The 19,985-nt window shown below is 42.7% G+C and overlaps 1 protein-coding gene across 19 annotated transcripts in view; it reads right to left on the reverse strand.

The window, feature by feature from the left end:
* The window catches only part of LOC139539080 (nebulin-like), a 104,008-nt gene that overhangs the window by 64,346 nt on the left and 19,677 nt on the right, over window positions 1-19,985 (reverse strand). For all 19 annotated transcript variants that reach the window (XR_011667867.1, XR_011667868.1, XM_071341803.1 and 16 more), the window contains 34 exons: window positions 17,938-18,249; window positions 16,304-16,510; window positions 16,016-16,120; window positions 12,975-13,082; window positions 12,528-12,839; window positions 11,120-11,326; window positions 10,910-11,014; window positions 10,614-10,721; window positions 8,620-8,931; window positions 8,308-8,514; window positions 8,093-8,197; window positions 7,822-7,929; window positions 7,308-7,619; window positions 6,932-7,138; window positions 6,710-6,814; window positions 6,510-6,617; window positions 6,112-6,423; window positions 5,821-6,024; window positions 5,518-5,622; window positions 5,211-5,318; window positions 4,769-5,080; window positions 4,478-4,681; window positions 4,175-4,279; window positions 3,877-3,984; window positions 3,433-3,744; window positions 3,142-3,345; window positions 2,839-2,943; window positions 2,548-2,655; window positions 2,104-2,415; window positions 1,813-2,016; window positions 1,510-1,614; window positions 1,286-1,393; window positions 858-1,169; window positions 499-702 (listed from right to left, as the gene is read on the reverse strand). Coding sequence is in view for 17 of the 19 variants with exons in the window: in XM_071341803.1 (XP_071197904.1) it covers window positions 499-702; window positions 858-1,169; window positions 1,286-1,393; window positions 1,510-1,614; window positions 1,813-2,016; window positions 2,104-2,415; window positions 2,548-2,655; window positions 2,839-2,943; window positions 3,142-3,345; window positions 3,433-3,744; window positions 3,877-3,984; window positions 4,175-4,279; window positions 4,478-4,681; window positions 4,769-5,080; window positions 5,211-5,318; window positions 5,518-5,622; window positions 5,821-6,024; window positions 6,112-6,423; window positions 6,510-6,617; window positions 6,710-6,814; window positions 6,932-7,138; window positions 7,308-7,619; window positions 7,822-7,929; window positions 8,093-8,197; window positions 8,308-8,514; window positions 8,620-8,931; window positions 10,614-10,721; window positions 10,910-11,014; window positions 11,120-11,326; window positions 12,528-12,839; window positions 12,975-13,082; window positions 16,016-16,120; window positions 16,304-16,510; window positions 17,938-18,249 (6,360 nt within the window). In the remaining 2 variants the exon portion in view is untranslated. The remainder of the gene's footprint in view (window positions 1-498; window positions 703-857; window positions 1,170-1,285; window positions 1,394-1,509; window positions 1,615-1,812; window positions 2,017-2,103; window positions 2,416-2,547; window positions 2,656-2,838; window positions 2,944-3,141; window positions 3,346-3,432; window positions 3,745-3,876; window positions 3,985-4,174; window positions 4,280-4,477; window positions 4,682-4,768; window positions 5,081-5,210; window positions 5,319-5,517; window positions 5,623-5,820; window positions 6,025-6,111; window positions 6,424-6,509; window positions 6,618-6,709; window positions 6,815-6,931; window positions 7,139-7,307; window positions 7,620-7,821; window positions 7,930-8,092; window positions 8,198-8,307; window positions 8,515-8,619; window positions 8,932-10,613; window positions 10,722-10,909; window positions 11,015-11,119; window positions 11,327-12,527; window positions 12,840-12,974; window positions 13,083-16,015; window positions 16,121-16,303; window positions 16,511-17,937; window positions 18,250-19,985) is intronic.

Here is a 19,985-nt window from a genome sequence, read left to right on the forward strand (position 1 = left end):
GCGGTAGAGAAATGATAGAGAATTAACATTAAATTATCTGGCAACAGCTCTGGTGGACATTCCTGCAATCAGCATGTCAATTGACAAAACTGCACATTTTAGAGTGGTCATTATTGACCCCAGCACAAGGTGCCCCTGTGTAATGTTCATGCTGTTTAATCAGCTTGTTGATATGCCACACCTGTCAGGTGGATGGATTATCTTGGCAAAGGAGAAATGCTCACTAACAGGGATGTAAACAAATTTGGGCACAACATTTGAGAGATATAAGGTTTTGTGTGAATGGTAAATTTCTGCTAGTGAAACATGGGACCAACACTTTACATGTTGCGTTTATATTTTGTTCAGTGTAATTATCTATTTATTAGATAGGGTATCAGGCTTGATGTTGAGGTGGACCTTGTTATTTCTGCAGCTCCATAAAAATGTTTAAATCTATGTTATTGTTTTGAATTCTGGTGTAACAGGAAACTGCGTCGTTAGCTGGAATAAGTTTACCTTGTTCATGATCTGGCCGTTATTTTTGGCCAGAACGATATCCATGCTGTCGAGGGGGCTTTTGAAGTCCAGAGTGCTGGGGTGCTGGCGGTATTTCTTCTCACTCAAGATCTCGCCGGCCTTCTTGGCTTTTTCCACATCAAGTGAGCCAGTGGGGACCCATCCAATTCCCCTGAGCCACTTCATGTCAGCCCTGTACACCGCCTAAAAGGGATAGCATACACCCATTACCTGTTGCCATCTCTAACCTTTTATCACTGGGTTTGACTAGTCCTGGATGTTTCATTAACAATATGATTAAAAATGTGCCAGGAAAGAGGTCTTGGAATTGAAAATAATACAGAACTTTTGAAACATACCTCACTTGCTATGTCATAGACATGTCTGGCATGAACGACATCACTGGAGTCTGGCAGACAGGTCCAGTTGTGCAGTCGAGTTCTGTAATTGAAGTCGTTGACTTGGATCTGGTTCTTCTTGCACAACTCAAAGGCCATCATGTCCAATGGGAGATGGAACTTGGTCTTGGACTGATGGAAGTCCTTCTTGTACAGAGCATCACTGGCAATCTTGGCTGAGTTCAGAGCCAGCACGAGCAGAGGGTCATCCTCGACGCAGCGGGCTCCAATGTGGTGGCCAATTTGCTTGCGGTAGCCTGACTTGTACTTGTGCTACACCGAACCAAAAAGGTTGCATGTAGTGGGGATTTCAGTAAATTAAAGGTAAACAGAGTATTGATATAGTTCATTCCTTTGTGATAACATGTGATAACAAAATAAATACTTACATCACTGATAATTTCCCTGCCGTGCTTGGCTGCGATGACAGCAATGGCATCATTGCGCAAATCATAGCCCTTCTTCTTATCCTCTACCATTGCTTTCCTGTATTGGTTCTGTATGAAGAAGAAAATAAACATCCATAGATGTTATTGTATATCTCCACAATAAGTTTTAGTTTTGAATGTTTGCATTCATCAAGATGGTTACCTTTGTGCAATCAGTTACTTACCCAACTGTAGTTGGACTTGTTTGCATTGGCCAAAACAATGTCCATCGCATCTGGCATAATGTGGTTCTTGGTCTTGTCCTTCTCCCACGCCTCAGTGTAAGCTTGCTGCAATAATGAGTTTCAAATTCAAACTAACAGCGTGAAGTGCCTATTCATATAAATGGCTGAAATATATTCCAAAGTAGGGGAGATCAGATTACCTTAAAGCAGGTTTAAATGATGGAATCATTATTTGAATATAATCTACCAGAGGAAACATTCAAAGGAAAAATATTAATAAAGATATACCAGTTAGTCAAATACCTTGTTGGCATTATCATTATTTTGTTTAGCCAAAACCATTCCAATGTCTTGAACTGAGCTGGTGAACTTGAAGTTGCTTGGGTGCTGACGATACAGCTTCTCACTCAGGACCTCGGCGGCTTTCTTTGCCTTCTCAACATCAAGCGAGCCGATGGGAACCCATCCGATACCTTGCAGGCTCTTTAGATCAGCCTTATACACAGCCTAGACACAACAATACCACAATGGTCAAAATGGATGGAATAAAGACAGTTACATTGGAAAAACATGATCTAGTTAATTCATACTTACATCACTCGCTATGTCATAGACATGTCTGGCATGGACAACATCAGTGGAGTCTGGCAGACAGGTCCAGTTGTGCAGTCGTGTTACATATTTGGCATGGTTGACCTGGATCTGGTTTTTCTTGGCCAACTCAAAGGCCATCATGTCCACTGGGAGATGGAACTTGGTCTTGGACTGATGGAAGTCCTTCTTGTACAGAACATCACTGGCAATCTTGGCTGAGTTAATAGCCAGCATGAGCAGAGGGTCTTCCTCGACACAGCGGGCTCCAATGTGGTGGCCAACCTGCTTACGGTAGCCAGTCTTGTACTTGTGCTACAGAAGGCAAATATGAAATGGCAGTGTTGAGGATTGTCTTTATTTTACAAACGTACATTTGATATATTGTGTCATGAAATAGTAAAGAAATGGAATCGCTCATGATGGATAGATGTTCAATGAACTTACATCACTGATAATTTCCCTGCCGTGCTTGGCTGCGATGACAGCAATGGCATCATTGCGCAAATCATAGCCCTTCTTCTTATCCTCTACCATTGCTTTCCTGTATTGGTTCTGTATGAGAAAAAAAAACATAGACATGGGTATTTAAAATCAAATCACAAATTATTTAAAGTGCATTTAACAAAGTCACAACACACTTCACATGAAAAACTAAACAAAAACAATAAGTATATATTTTTTTTACAAATGTTTGCATTCATCAAGATGGTTACCTTTGTGCAATCAGTTACTTACCCAACTGTAGTTGGACTTGTTTGCATTGGCCAAAACAATGTCCATCGCATCTGGCATAATGTGGTTCTTGGTCTTGTCCTTCTCCCACGCCTCAGTGTAAGCTTGCTGCAATAATGAGTTTCAAGTTCAAACTAACAGCGTGAAGTGCCTATTCATTTAAATGGCTGAAATATATTCCAAATTAGGGGAGATCAGATTACCTTAAAGCAGGTTTAAATGATGGAATCATTATTTTAATATAATCTACCAGAGGAAACATTCAAAGGAAAAATATTAATAAAGATATACCAGTTAGTCAAATACCTTGTTGGCATTATCATTATTTTGTTTAGCCAAAACCATTCCAATGTCTTGAACTGAGCTGGTGAACTTGAAGTTGCTTGGGTGCTGACGATACAGCTTCTCACTCAGGACCTCGGCGGCTTTCTTTGCCTTCTCAACATCAAGTGAGCCGATGGGAACCCATCCGATACCTTGCAGGCTCTTTAGATCAGCCTTATACACAGCCTAGACACAACAATACCACAATGGTCAAAATGGATGGAATAAAGACAGTTACAATGGAAAAATATGATCTAGTTAATTCATACTTACATCACTCGCTATGTCATAGACATGTCTGGCATGGACAACATCAGTGGAGTCTGGCAGACAGGTCCAGTTGTGCAGTCGAGTTACATATTTGGCATGGTTGACCTGGATCTGGTTCTTCTTGGCCAACTCAAAGGCCATCATGTCCAATGGGAGATGGAACTTGGTCTTGGACTGATGGAAGTCCTTCTTGTACAGAGCATCACTGGCAATCTTGGCTGAGTTAATAGCCAGCATGAGCAGAGGGTCTTCCTCGACACAGCGGGCTCCAATGTGGTGGCCAACCTGCTTACGGTAGCCAGTCTTGTACTTGTGCTACAGAAGGCAAATATGAAATGGCAGTGTTGAGGATTGTCTTTATTTTACAAACGTACATTTGATATATTGTGTCATGAAATAGTAAAGAAATGGAATCGCTTATGATGGATAGATGTTCAATGAACTTACATCACTGATAATTTCCCTGCCGTGCTTGGCTGCGATGACAGCAATGGCATCATTGCGCAAATCATAGCCCTTCTTCTTATCCTCTACCATTGCTTTCCTGTATTGGTTCTGTATGAGAAAAAAAATCCATAGACATGGGTATTTAAAATCAAATCACAAATTATTTAAAGTGCATTTAACAAAGTCACAACACACTTCACATGAAAAACTAAACAAAAACAATACGTTTTTTAAATATTTTTTTTAACAAATGTTTACATTCATCAAGATGGTTACCTTTGTGCAATCAGTTACTTACCCAACTGTAGTTGGACTTGTTCGCATTGGCCAAAACAATGTCCATCGCATCTGGCATAATGTGGTTCTTGATCTTGTCCTTCTCCCACGCCTCAGTGTAAGCTTGCTGCAATAATGAGTTTCAAGTTCAAACTAACAGCGTGAAGTGCCTATTCATGAGCATGGCTGAAATATATTCCAAAGTAGGGGAGATCAGATTACCTTAAAGCAGGTTTAAATGATGGAATCATTATTTGAATATAATCTACCAGAGGAAACATTCAAAGGAAAAATATTAATAAAGATATACCAGTTAGTCAAATACCTTGTTGGCATTATCATTATTTTGTTTAGCCAAAACCATTCCAATGTCTTGAACTGAGCTGGTGAACTTGAAGTTGCTTGGGTGCTGACGATACAGCTTCTCACTCAGGACCTCGGCGGCTTTCTTTGCCTTCTCAACATCAAGTGAGCCGATGGGAACCCATCCGATACCTTGCAGGCTCTTTAGATCAGCCTTATACACAGCCTAGACACAACAATACCACAATGGTCAAAATGGATGGAATAAAGACAGTTACACTGGAAAAACATGATCTAGTTAATTCATACTTACATCACTCGCTATGTCATAGACATGTCTGGCATGGACAACATCAGTGGAGTCTGGCAGACAGGTCCAGTTGTGCAGTCGAGTTACATATTTGGCATGGTTGACCTGGATCTGGTTCTTCTTGGCCAACTCAAAGGCCATCATGTCCAATGGGAGATGGAACTTGGTCTTGGACTGATGGAAGTCCTTCTTGTACAGAGCATCACTGGCAATCTTGGCTGAGTTAATAGCCAGCATGAGCAGAGGGTCTTCCTCGACACAGCGGGCTCCAATGTGGTGGCCAACCTGCTTACGGTAGCCAGTCTTGTACTTGTGCTACAGAAGGCATATGAAATGGCAGTGTTGAGGATTGTCTTTATTTTACAAACGTACATTTGATATATTGTGTCATGAAATAGTAAAGAAATGGAATCGCTCATGATGGATAGATGTTCAATGAACTTACATCACTGATAATGTCCCTGCCGTGCTTGGCTGCGATGACAGCAATGGCATCATTGCGCAAATCATAGCCCTTCTTCTTATCCTCTACCATTGCTTTCCTGTATTGGTTCTGTATGAGAAAAAAAAACATAGACATGGGTATTTAAAATCAAATCACAAATTATTTAAAGTGCATTTAACAAAGTCACAACACACTTCACATGAAAAACTAAACAAAAACAATACGTTTCTTTTTTTTATATATATATATTTTTTTACAAATGTTTACATTCATCAAGATGGTTACCTTTGTGCAATCAGTTACTTACCCAACTGTAGTTGGACTTGTTTGCATTGGCCAAAACAATGTCCATCGCATCTGGCATAATGTGGTTCTTGATCTTGTCCTTCTCCCACACCTTAGTGTAAGCTTGCTGCAATAATGAGTTTCAAGTTCAAACTAACAGCGTGAAGTGCCTATTCATTTAAATGGCTGAAATATAATCCAAAGTAGGGGAGATCAGATTACCTTAAATCAGGTTTAAATGATGGAATCATTTTTTGAATATAATCTACCAGGGGAAACATTTAAAGGCAAATGATGAATAAAGATATAGCAGTTAGTCAAATACCTTGTTGGCATTATCATTATTTTGTTTAGCCAAAACCATTCCAATGTCTTGAACTGAGCTGGTGAACTTGAAGTTGCTTGGGTGCTGACGATACAGCTTTTCACTCAGGACCTCGGCGGCTTTCTTTGCCTTCTCAACATCAAGTGAGCCGATGGGAACCCATCCGATACCTTGCAGGCTCTTTAGATCAGCCTTATACACAGCCTAGACACAACAATACCACAATGGTCAAAATGGATGGAATAAAGACAGTTACACTGGAAAAACATGATCTTGTTAATTCATACTTACATCACTCGCTATGTCATAGACATGTCTGGCATGGACAACATCAGTGGAGTCTGGCAGACAGGTCCAGTTGTGCAGTCGAGTTACATATTTGGCATGGTTGACCTGGATCTGGTTCTTCTTGGCCAACTCAAAGGCCATCATGTCCAATGGGAGATGGAACTTGGTCTTGGACTGATGGAAGTCCTTCTTGTACAGAGCATCACTGGCAATCTTGGCTGAGTTAATAGCCAGCATGAGCAGAGGGTCTTCCTCGACACAGCGGGCTCCAATGTGGTGGCCAACCTGCTTACGGTAGCCAGCCCTGTATTTGAACTAAATAAATTAAATTGAGATAGTTAGGTTTCATTCAAATGCTGAAGTTCACACATCATTTATTCAATAGACAGTTTTTCACTTACATCGCTAGCAATGGATGTGCCCTGTTTGGCTGCCAGGATTGCAATAGCATCGTTGCGCAGGTCATAACCCTTCTTCTTGTCCTGTTCATTGGCAAGCTTATATAGTGTCTGTACAGGAGGAATAAAAAACATGTTTTGAATTAACTAGGACAATGCAGCCTAAATGAACACTACAATGAGGTGTGGAAGGTATGACTTACAGCACTGGAGTTGATCTTGTTGGCTCTGGCCAACACCACCTCCATTGAGTCTGGCATGATGTGGACAGAGGTCTTATCCTTATTCCAGGCGTCAACGTACGTTTGCTATAAGACAGATATACTTCTTATTGTTTTGATGTATTACCAGGTATTTGTATTGTATACATTATAATATATACAGTTGACATATGTGTATAGACATTCAGTAGATACAGTAGATACCTTGTTCATGATTGCATTGTTAGCATTGGCCAGGACGACGTCCATGGAGTGCATGTCCTTGGTAAACTTAAAGCTGCTGGGGTGTTGGCGGTACAGTTGCTCACTGCCAATCAGGCCAGCTGTTTTGGCTCTCTCTACATCCAGAGAACCAATGGGAATCCATCCTGTGCCTTTGACGCTTGTCTCATAGTCACTTTTGTACAAATTCTGCAGTAAAAAGGTGATAACATAACCAAACTTTTCTCACAGATTTAGATGCGTCTTAACAGCTCAGAATCTGGGAATGGTTAAATAATTATGAGAGAAAAAATGTATTGTATACAAAAACATGTTGTTCTGTTTATTTTTATAGTATTATGAGTCAAATAATACTTACATCACTGGCGATCGTCTGCATCTGCTTAGCCAACTCCACGTTCATGGCATCAGCAAGCACAGTGTAGTGGTGCTGGATCTTCCTGTAGCCAGCAAAGGTCTGCACTGTGGAGGCGTGCTTGGCATGTACAACACTCATCATGTCAACTGGAGAGTGGAACTTCAGCTTTGACTTGTGGTAGTCCTTCTTGTAGTTCTTGTCACTCTGCAACCTGGCCACCTCCATGTAGTGCACCAGTAAGGGGTCGTCCTGAAGATTGCGGCAGCCGATTTGTTTTCCCCTATTAATTCGGTGACTCAGCTTGTACTTGTACTGTGTAAATAAACAACAACAGTTTATTATTCCCAGGACGAATATTTAGCTTTGATGAAGATTACTTTATAGTATACAAGGTCCAATGGAAATTCTACTTCTGCTTTATCCCAACACCTCCGATACACATGCATACATACAGAGGTTGGAGCAGATTGTAAAATGGTTTTAAAGCCTTAGATTGCTGGTCTGAGTCACTCACGTCACTGGCGATTTTGGTGCCCTGCTTGGCAGCCTGAATGGCTATGGCATCAACCTTCAAGTCGTAACCATTCTTATACATCTTCGCCAGGCCTGCTTTGTAGGTTTTCTGGAATGGAGGAGAAACAATTTATTAAAATATGACCAAAAATAACATTTGCTAAATAATTCAAATTCCAAGAGATATTTCAAAGTTATATTGCAAAAGCATGATGCATTACAAAGAGGAATATTTTGAGGGTAACCTACATGTTTGAAAAAGGTAGCCTTACCTGACTCATGTTGATAGCATTAGCCTTGGCCAGGACAATCTCAGGGGCATCTGGCATCACATGGACTGTGAGCTTGTCATTGTGCCATTTTTTGGTGTATTCTTGCTGCAATATCATTGGTACAAACACAGATCAATTATAACATTAGGACAAATGAGAAAACATCACGTTTAAAACTATGTGTTTTTAATTTCAAATATGGCATTATCATGTACCTTGTTCATGATCTTGTTGTTGTCAGTGGCCAGGACAATGTCCATAGAGTCCATCAGCTTCTTGAACTGGAATTTAGAGGGGTGTGTACGGTACTTTTGTTCACTCTGGATGTCCCCGCCAACCTTTGCAAGTTCCACCGGCAATGAGCCAATAGGAATCCATCCTGTTCCTCTCACAGAGTTGTTCCAGTCAGACTTGTACTCATACTGGGGAATGAACCAAACACAAATGAATGAAGTATTTGACACCCACAAGCGTGTTAACAGAAAACACCCCTAGCACTAGGCCGAAGTCACATGAACAGTACTCACGTCACTGGAACTGGCATTCATGGTGCGAGCCAACACAAGGTTCATGGAGTCAGCGGTAAGAGTGTAGTGGTGCTGGATCTTCCTGTAGCCAGCAAAGGTCTGCACTGTGGAGGCGTGCTTAGCATGTTCAAGACTCATCATGTCAACTGGAGAGTGGAACTTCAGCTTTGACTTGTGGTAGTCCTTCTTGTAGTTCTTGTCACTCTGCAACCTGGCCACATCCATGTAGTGCACCAGCAAGGGGTCATCCTGAAGATTGCGGCAGCCGATTTGTTTGCCCTTTCCCTTCACATAGTCTTTCTTGTACTGGATCTGAAAGGTAGAAGTAAAAGAATAATCAGACAATCCGATACTATTGGACGTAGCAACATTAATGTGGACTACATACTGTATAGCTCTTTCTGTCCTCCTGGGCCCAGTTTTTCAAAAGTGATCTATCTGGATTTTGCCTAGCGGATAGGATTAAATGCATATAAATACAATGAATAGAACAGGAGTCCCTATTCAAGTCAGAGGTATTGTTAACAAGCACTCCCCCATAAAGAAAATGAGAATTAAAAACAGGTTCAGCCCTGGTTCGACCGTGATCTGGCAGAGTTACTCCACATCAAGAACATCATTTGGCAAAAGGCTTGGTACTCAAATAGTCAGGCTGACTGGCTCTCGTTCAGGAAAATGAGAAATAAGTGAACTCATGCTATCCGGATGGCCAAAGTTAGTTACTTTAAGAAGCAGTTCTCTCTCTGTGCGTCTAACCCCAAGAAGTTCTGGAAAACTTTGAAAGATCTGGAGAATAAGACCTGGAGACGAGTATGAAAATGTATGCACTCACTACTGTAAGTCGCTATGGATAAGAGCTTCTGCTAAATTACTAGAATGTAAATGTAAACCCTCCTCCTCACAGCTGCCCATGTCCGTTAATGTTGATGATGTGTTTGTTACTGACAAGGAGCGTATGGCTGAGCTCTTTAATCACCACTTCATTAAGTCAGAATTCCTATTTGACTCAGCCATGCCTCCTTGCCCGTCCTCATCTCCCAGTCCTTCTAATGTGACTAGCCCTGGTGCTTCTCCCTCTTTTCCCCCTGCCCCGCTACAAAGTTTCTCCCTGCAGAAAGTCACTGAGTCTGAGGTGCTAAAGGAGCTCCTTAAACTTGACCCCCAAAAAAACATCTGGGTCAGATGGTTTAGATCCTTTCTTCTTTAAGGTTGCAGCCCTTATCTTCGCCGAGCCTATCTCTGACCTTTTAACCTGTCTCTCCTCTCTCGGGAGGTTCCCAGTGCTTGGAAGGCAGCCACGGTACATCCTTTATTTAAAGGGGGAGATCAAGCTGATCCTAACTGTTACAGGCCAATTTCTATCTCGCCCAGTTAATCAAAAATGTTGGAAAAACATGTCAATAATCAACTGACTGGCTTTCTTGATGTCTATAGTATTCTCTCTGGTATGAAATCTGATTTCCACTTAGGTTATGGATGTGTCACTGCAACCTTAAAGGTCCTGAAGGATGTCACCACTGCTCTTGATTCTAAGCAATGTTGTGCTGCTATTTTTATTGACTTGGTCAAAGCTTTTGATACAGTAGACCATTCCATTCTTGTGGGTCGGCTAAGGAGTATTGGTGTCTCTGAGGGGTCTTAGGCCTGGTTTGCTAACTACCTCTCTCACTACCTCTCTCTGCCCTTATCCTTGTTCTGAACACCTCTAAAACAAAGGCCATGTGGTTCGGTAAGAAGAATGCTTGATGTGTGTTTTGTCCTACATTCTTATTTTTTTATCCAAACACCGGTCACCACAAGATGCCTTTTTCCCTTTTGGTAGACTGTCATTGTAAATAAGACTTTGTTTTTAATTGATTTGCCTAGTTAAATAAAGGTTAAAAAAATAACATTAATGATTTGTCCGTTGTATTCATTCTATTTCGATGTGTTTAATTCCGATAGGAGGAATCCAGGTAGATCACTTTAGAAAAACGGGTTTATTGTGTCCTTACATCACTGGCAATATGTCTGCCGTGCTTAGCATGGATGACAGAGATAGCATCTGGTCTCATGTCGTATCCTTTGGCAATATCTTCCACCCACTTGTGCTTGTAGTGAGACTAGGAGAAAACAAAGAAACCAGTCAAACACAGTCAAACATCGCAAAACTTGTACTTGCACATCTTTAAAATGTAAGAGAAATTGAGACTGTGTGTCTGTGTTTGTGTGTTTGTTTGTGTGTGAGTGTATGTATGTGTGTGTGAGTGTATGTATGTGTGTGGTTGTGTGAGTGTGTGTGTGTACTGACCTCGCTCATGGTCTGAGCATTGCACTTGGCCTGGAGGAACTGGGGGCTGTCTGCAGGCAGGTTGTAGGTGTGCTTGAACTTCTCGCCAGATGCTCTGTATGAAGCCTTCAAAGAGAGACAGAACCAGGTAATCACATTCAACATCCATATTAGGGAATAAATACTCACATTTGATCCTAATAAACGATAAACAAAGTAGTTTTTTCTTACATCATCAAGTAGCTTGGTGTTGGTCATGGCAAGGGCCATGTTCATCTGGCCAGTCAGACTGGTGAACTTCAGGGTGCTGGGGTGCACACGGTAGCCTTGCTCATCTCGGGCTGCCATGGCTGTCTTAGCCAACTCCACCTGCATAGAGCCAATAGGAACCCAGCCAGTACCCTTGTACATGTTGTTGTAGTCGGACTTGTAGGCGTTCTGTAGAGACACACAGGGAAACAGGAAATGTATCACAACAGGTATTAGAACAGGTATCAGGGCAGGTATCAGGACAGGACATGTAGGTATCAGGACAGGTATAAGGACTGGACAGGTATAAGGACAGGTATCAGGACAGGACAGATATCAGGACAGATATCAGGGTAGGTATCAGGACATGTAGGTATCAGGACAGGTATAAGGACAGGTATCAGGACAGGACAGATATCAGGACAGATATAGCCCCCCCTTGGGTTGTGCCGTGGCGGAGATCTTTGTGGGCTATACTCGGCCTTGTCTCAGGATGGTAAGTTGGTGGTTGAAGATATCCCTCTAGTGGTGTGGGGGCTGTGCTTAGGCAAATGGTTGAGGTTATATCCTTCCTGTTTGGCCCTGTCCGGGGGTATCATCGGATGAGGCCACAGTGTCTCCTGACCCCTCCTGTCTCAGCCTCCAGTATTTATGCTGCAGTAGTTTATGTGTCGGGGGGCTATGGTCAGTTTGTTATATCTGGAGTACTTCTCCTGTCTTATCCGGTGTCCTGTGTGAATTTAAGTATACTCTCTCTAATTCTTTCTCTCTCTCTTTCTCTCTCTCGGAGGACCTGAGACCTAGGACCATGCCTCAGGACTACCTGACATGATGACTCCTTGCTGTCCCCAGCCCACCTGGCCGTGCTGCTGCTCCAGTTTCAACTGTTCTGCCTCCGGCTATGGAACCCTGACCTGTTCACCGGACGTGCTACCTGTCCCAGACCTGCTGTTTTCAACTCTCTAGAGACAGCAGGAGCGGTAGAGATACTATTAATGATCGGCTATGAAAAGCCAACTGACATTTACTCCTGAGGTGCTGACTTGCTGCACCCTCGACAACTACTGTGATTATTATTATTTGACCATGCTGGTCATTTATGAACATTTGAACATCTTGGCCATGTTCTGTTATAATCTCCACCCGGCACAGCCAGAAGAGGACTGGCCACCCCTCATAGCCTGGTTCCTCTCTAGGTTTCTTCCTAGGTTTTGGCCTTTCTAGGGAGTTTTTCCTAGCCACCGTGCTTCTACACCTGCATTGCTTGCTGTTTGGGGTTTTAGGCTGGGTTTCTGTACAGCACTTTGAGATATCAGCTGATGTAAGAAGGGCTATATAAATACATTTGATTTGATATCAGGGCAGGTATCAGGTATTGAAATGAACTCACGTTGCTCTGGATATCCATCATGGTGCGAGCCAGCTGAACAGGCATAGCCTCAGGGAGAAGAGTGTAGTTGTGAAGGCTCTTCCTGTAGCCAGCAAAGGTCTGCGCTGCGGAGGCGTGCTTAGCATGCACAAGACTCATCATGTCAACTGGAGAGTGGAACTTCAGCTTTGACTTGTGGTAGTCTTTCTTGTAGTTCTGCTCACTCTGCATTTTAGCCACCTCCATGTAGTGCACCAGCAAGGGGTCGTCCTTAACATTGCGGAAGCCAACATGCTTGCCTCTTCCCTTCTCGTACGCCAGCTTATACTTGTACTGTACAGGAAATACAATGATGAATGTAAATACCATGAATAACATGTCATGATTATGGTCAATTATGACCAATAAACCCAAATACAGATTTCCAATTCCTTCCAATTCTTCCACTTCCTTCCAATTCATACGTACATTGCTGGCAATATTAGTGCAGGCCCTGGCAGCGATGATGGGGATGGCATCTGCCTTCACCTGATGTCCTTTGAGAATGTCTTGACGGTGAGCATATGTGTAATAGTTCTGTGATGAGGAGAACGAGAAATAAACACATTACTTACAGTCATGAGCACATTTCAATTAATGCAAAATGGTCAATGAATATGTGTATATTAAGTGTATTTTAAAGCATTCAAAATTATATACACACTCAGTAGCCAGTTTATTAGGTACACCACCCAGTACACGAAAATGGTTCGCTCCTACAGACAGTGAGTCAGGTGGCCGTGGCTTGCTAGATAAAGCAGGCAGACAGGTATTCAGTTACTGTTTGATTGAACGTTAGAATGGGCAAAACGAGTGGCCTCCCGGGTGGCGCAGTGGTCTAGGGCACTGCATCGCAGTGCTAGCTGCGCCACCAGAGTCTCTGGGTTCGCGCCCAGGCTCTGTCGCAGCCGGCCGCGACCGGGAGGTCCGTGGGGCGACGCACAATTGGCCTAGCGTCGCCCGGGTTAGGGAGGGTTTGGCCGGTATGGATATCCTTGTCTCATCGCGCTCCAGCGTCGAGTGCGCGCTAACCGAGGGGGCCGGGTGCACGGTGTTTCCTCCGACACATTGGTGCGGCTGGCTTCCGGGTTGGGGGCGCGCTGGGTTAAGAAGCAGTGCGGCTTGGTTGGGTTGTGCTTCGGAGGACGCATGGCTTTCGACCGTCGTCTCTACCGAGCCCGTACGGGAGTTGTAGCGATGAGACAAGATAGTAATTACTAGCGATTGGATACCACGAAAATTGGGGAGAAAAGGGGAGAAAATTTTAAATAAAAAATAAATATAAAAGAATGGGCAAAACGAGTGACCTAAGCAACTTTGAGCGTGGTATGATCGTCGGTGCCAGGCGCGTCGGTTCCAGTATCTCAAACAGCCATCCTCCTGGGGTTTTCACAAACGACAGTGTCTAGGGTTATCCGAGAATGGTACGACAAACACAAAACATCCAGTCAGCCACAGTGCTTTGGGCAAACACAGATCGTTGATGGGAACAGGAAGGAGAATGGCAAGAATCGTGCAAGCTGACAGGCAGGCCACAAACAGGCAAATAACGGCGCAGTACATCAGTGGTGTGCAGAATGACATCTCAGAACGCACAACTCGTTGGTCCTTGTCAAGGATGGGCTATTACGACCACACTGGGATCCACTCCTATCATCTAAAAACAAGAGGAAGCGGCTCCAGTGGGCACGCCATCACCAACACTGGACAATTGACGAGTGTAAAAACATTGCCTGGTCCAACGAATTCCGGTTCCTGTTGCATCATGCTGATGGCAGAGTCATTTGGTGTAAGCAGCATGTATGGCCCCATCCTGCCGGTGTCAACGGTACAGGCTGGTGGCGGTGGTGTAACGGTGTGCGGAATGTTTTCCTGGCACACGTTAGGTTCCGGGATACCAATTGAGCAACGTTTGAACGCCACACCTTGTAGAATCCATGCCCCAAAGGCTGTTCTGGAGGCAATGGGAGGTACGACCTGGTACACCTAATAAACTGGTCACTGAGTGTATGTGTAAAATAGCATTCAATGGACTGTATGAACTCACTGTGAGATGTACAGTAACTTACTGGAAGCAATTGGCCAGTATGTTACTGTCATTTATTTTACAGTACAGCTCCTGTTGTCCATTTTACAGTAATCCATTTTACAGTACCAAAAATGTATATTACTGGATTTACTCATGCAGTGTTCTAAGTTTTCGTTTTTACATTTACATTTTGGTCATTTGCCTAGTTAAATAAAGGTTAAATAAATAAAAATAAATATATTTAGTGGGCATTCTTGTCCTTGTGCAAATTACTGTCAGCGTCTTCAACCAAGGTTGATAAAAAAAACACATATCACAGTCATAGCAAGTAAAACGTTTCTGTAACCGTTACTGAAAATGTTGTTGTAGTTAAGGATAAATTGTTCTTCAAAATGATTATAATTACAACAAGTTATCTTATGATACATGTCTGACTGTCCAAAATAATACTGAGATATTCACGGTAACTAGATGCGAGTGCAATGAAACACAGTAAAATACAATAGAATTGACTACTAAACTGTAAGAAAATTAATTCTACAGTATTTTACTGTAATTACAAGTGATTAGAGCAAGCTGGTTGGCTGTAGGCATTTCCATATTACAGCATATTAATGAGTACTAGGTATGTTATGTCATCTGCATTACTAGAGGCCTAAACAAAGGCTTCCAAACTGGCCGTGATTACAGGGCAAAACAGATCAAATGGACATGGGTAAATATTCAACCATTAAAAGGTTTAAGACCCACAACCACCGTGATCTGTTCCCTATATACATTAAATGGTTAGGGAATTACTACCACATATAACTTAAATTGTTACAGCACTCTCACTAACGGGTGCAAAAAATAAAGCCTCTTACAAGACATGCCTCAAAATATGAGTGAGAAACAACAATACCATGCACCCAATAGAGTCCAAAAGGTTTCTGGCACTCCAGAAATGTCAGATGGTACTGTATTGTGAATTACAGTAAATTACTGGAAGCAATTGGCCAGTAAGTTACTGTCGAGTTTCAGGACAAGGTTTGTAGAATTGTAGAATTCCTACAGTATATTACCGTATTCTGTGGAGGTACAGCATTCTCACTCACTCACAGATGCGACAAATATAGGCTCTTACATGGCACGCTTTAAAATATGTTCATTAACAGAGACTCTTTCCCCGCCCACAACATTTTCCCAAATGCACCATAATTAATACTGTAAAACACATTTACAGTATTTGACTGTGCATTCTATGGTAATCTACTGTATTCAGTTTATACAGTAAGTTACTGATAAAAAAAAAAAATGGCTAACAGTTTTGTGATCATTCAACATATAACCAACTATATAGTAATACAGGCACATGGCATGGATAATTAATATATATGGGTATTGAATGTTTATAATAGCATAGTTGTATAATAGTATGGACAGTGATCAACATTTAACCAACCTTGCTGATGTTGACAGCATTGTATTTGGCTTGCATAAACTCTGGTGCATCTGCAGGGAGATTGTAAGTGTGCAGGAACTTCTCTCCACTGGCTTTATATTCTTGCTGCAAAAAAATAACATCATTACACCATATATTTCAATCAACAGTTTTGTTCAGATCAGTTCAATTCAATTCGGTGCAACACAAACAAGACATTTCAACAAAACATATTAAATAGACAAATTCAATTCAATGGACAACTAGATATCTGATTGGTGGCCTTTCTAGTAAGTAAGTACTACTCACAACATTCATGATCTTTTGGTTATGCTTGCACAGCTCCATATTCATGCCGTCCATCTTGCTGGTGAATTTAAAGTTTTCAGGGTGCTGCCTGTACTTGTGCTCATCCAGAACAGCCCCGGCCTGCTTGGCTAGCTCCACAGGAATGGAGCCGATGGGGATCCAGCCAGTTCCCTTCACAGAGTTCTCCCAATCCGCTTTGTAGTTCACCTGCATCCGGCAAGGGGAGGAAACCATGTGAGAAATGCTGCAAATTGCCACTACTGTAAAAACCAAAGATGCAGCATTACAACTTACAAGTTGAAGTACTTTTCAAATCAGGCTAGTAGAAAATGTGCCCAACTAGCCCAACTAGTCCACCAGGCAAGTGAAATGTTGTCTTTTCAAATACTGCATGGCACAGATTTGACTAGTAGTAGAATATCACCTGGGCTAGTAGAATATCACCTGGGCTAGTAGAATATCACCTGGGCTAGTAGAATGTCACCTGGGCTAGTAGAATATCACCTGGGGTAGTAGAATATCACCTGGGCTAGTAAAACGGTCACCGGGGCTAGTAGAATGGCACCTGGGCTAGTATATATATCACCTGGGCTAGTAGAATATCACCTGGGCTAGTAGAATATCACCTGGGCTAGTAAAAATGTCACCGGGGCTAGTAGAATATCACCTGGGCTAGTAGCATATCACCTGGGCTAGTAGAATATCACCTGGGCTAGTAGAATATCACCTGGGCTAGTAGAATATCACCTGGGCTAGTAAAAATGTCACTTGAGCTAGTAAAAATGTCACCGGGGCTAGTAGAATGCCACCGAGGATAGTAGAATGTCACCGGGGCTAGTAGAATGTCACTGGGGCTAGCAGAATGTCACCGGGGCTAGCAGAATGTCACCGGGGCTAGCAGAATGTCACCAGGGCTAGCAGAATGTCACCGGGGCTAGCAGAATGGCACCGGAGCTAGTAGAATGTAACCGGGGCTAGTAGAATGTAACCGGGGCTAGTAGAATATCACCTGTGCTAGTAAAAATGTCACTGGGGCTAGTAGAATGTGGGCTAGTAGAATGCCAACGAGGCTAGTAGAATGCCACCGAGGATAGTAGAATGTCACCGAGGATAGTAGAATGTCACCGGGGCTAGCAGAATGGCACAGGGGCTAGCAGAATGGCACCGGAGCTAGTAGAATGTAACCGGGGCTAGTAGAATATCACCTGTGCTAGTAAAAATGTCACTGGGGCTAGTAGAATGTGGGCTAGTAGAATGCCAACGAGGCTAGTAGAATGTCACCGGGGCTAGTAGAATGTCACCAGGTCTAGGAGAATGTCACCGGGACTAGTAGAATGTCACAGAGCTAGCAGAAAGTCACCGTGGCTAGCAAAATGTCACCGTGGCTAGCAAAATGTCACCGGGGCTAGTAGAATGTCACCGGGGCTAGTAGAATGTAACCGGGGCTAGTAGAATGTAACCCGGGGCTAATAGAATGTAACCCGGGGCTAATAGAATGTAACCAGGGCTAGTAGAATGTAACCGGGGCTAGTAGAATGAAACCGGGGCTAGTAGAAAATCACAGTCTACTAGCCCTTCAGGCCAGTGCAGGAAATCCTTTTGTTCTTTCCCTGTGTAGGAGTCTAACTACTTACATCACTGGCATTGGTGTTCATGGTGCGAGCCAGCTCAAGATTCATGGACCCAGGCAGAAGACTGTAGTGGTGCTGGATCTTCCTGTAGCCAGCAAAGGTCTGCACTGTGGAGGCGTGCTTGGCATGTACAACACTCATCATGTCAACTGGAGAGTGGAACTTCAGCTTTGACTTGTGGTAGTCCTTCTTGTAGTTCTTGTCACTCTGCAACCTGGCCACATCCATGTAGTGCACCAGCAAGGGGTCATCCTGAAGATTGCGGCAGCCGATTTGTTTGCCCTTTCCCTTCACATAGTCTTTCTTGTACTGAATCTGAAAGGAAGAAGTAAAAGAATAATCAGATGTGACACTATTCAACGTAGCCTACATGTGGACTACATACTGTATAGCCCCCACCCAGTACCCTGCCCTGAATTTAATAGAGGCTGCTGCCCTATGTACATAGTAATGGAACACTGGCCACTTTAATAATGGAACGCTGGGCACAGTTTAAATAATATTTACATACTGTTTTACCCAATTCATATGTACAGTATATAATTTCTTGAAATGTTCCAGTTTGACTGACCATGTCTTAAAGTATTGATGGACTGTCGTTTCTCTTTGTTTATTTGAGCTTGTCTTGCCATAATATGAACTTGGTATTTTACCAAATAGGGCTATCTTCTGTATATACCACCCCTACTGTACCTTGTCACAAAATAAGTGATTGTCCCAAATGCATTAAGAAGGAAAGAAATTCCACAAATTAACTTTGAACAAGGCACACCTGTTAACTTAAATTCCAGGTGACTACCTCATGAAGCTGGTTGAGAGAATGCCAAGAGTGTGCAAAGCTGTCATCAAGGCAAAGGATGGCTACTTTGAAGAATCTCAAATATAAAATATATTTTGATTTGTTTAACACTTTTTGGTTACCACATGATTACATATGTGTTATTTCATAGTTCTACAATGTCGAAAATAGTAAAATAAAGAAAAACCCTTGAATGAGTAGGTGTGTCCAAACTGTTGACTAGTACTGTATATATACAGTGGGGCAAAAAAGTATTTAGTCAGCCACCAATTGTGCAAGTTCTCCCACTTAAAAAGATGAGAGAGGCCTGTAATTTTCATCATAGGTACACTTCAACTATGACAGACAAAATGAGAAAGAAAAATCCAGAAAATCACATTGTAGGATTTTTTATTAATTAATTTGCAAATTATGGTGGAAAATAAGTATTTGGTCAATAACAAAAGTTTATCTCAATACTTTGTTATATACCCTTTGTTGGCAATGACAGAGGTCAAACGTTTTCTGTAAGTCTTCACAAGGTTTTCACACACTGTTGCTGGTATTTTGGCCCATTCCTCCATGCAGATCTCCTCTAGAGCAGTGATGTTTTGGGGCTGTTGCTGGGCAACACGGACTTTCAACTCCCTCCAAAGATTTTCTATGGGGTTGAGATCTGGAGACTGGCTAGGCCACTCCAGGACCTTGAAATGCTTCTTACGAAGCCACTCCTTCGTTGCCCGGGCGGTGTGTTTGGGATCATTGTCATGCTGAAAGACCTAGCCACGTTTCATCTTCAATGCCCTTGCTGATAGAAGGAGGTTTTCACTCAAAATCTCACGATACATGGCCCCATTCATTCTGTCCTTTACACGGATCAGTCGTCCTGGTCCCTTTGCAGAAAAACAGCCCCAAAGCATGATGTTTCCACCCCCATGCTTCACAGTAGGTATGGTGTTCTTTGGATGCAACTCAGCATTCTTTGTCCTCCAAACACGACGAGTTGAGTTTTTACCAAAAAGTTCTATTTTGGTTTCATCTGACCATATGACATTCTCCCAATCTTCTTCTGGATCATCCAAATGCTCTCTAGCAAACTTCAGATGGGCCTGGACATGTACTGGCTTAAGCAGGGGGACACGTCTTGCACTGCAGGATTTGAGTCCCTGGCGGCGTAGTGTGTTACTGATGGTAGGCTTTGTTACTTTGGTCCCAGCTCTCTGCAGGTCATTCACTAGGTCCCCCCGTGTGGTTCTGGGATTTTGCTCACCGT

This window comes from Salvelinus alpinus, chromosome 14 (assembly GCF_045679555.1).
Source record: "Salvelinus alpinus chromosome 14, SLU_Salpinus.1, whole genome shotgun sequence".
NCBI classification, from domain to species: domain Eukaryota; kingdom Metazoa; phylum Chordata; class Actinopteri; order Salmoniformes; family Salmonidae; genus Salvelinus; species Salvelinus alpinus.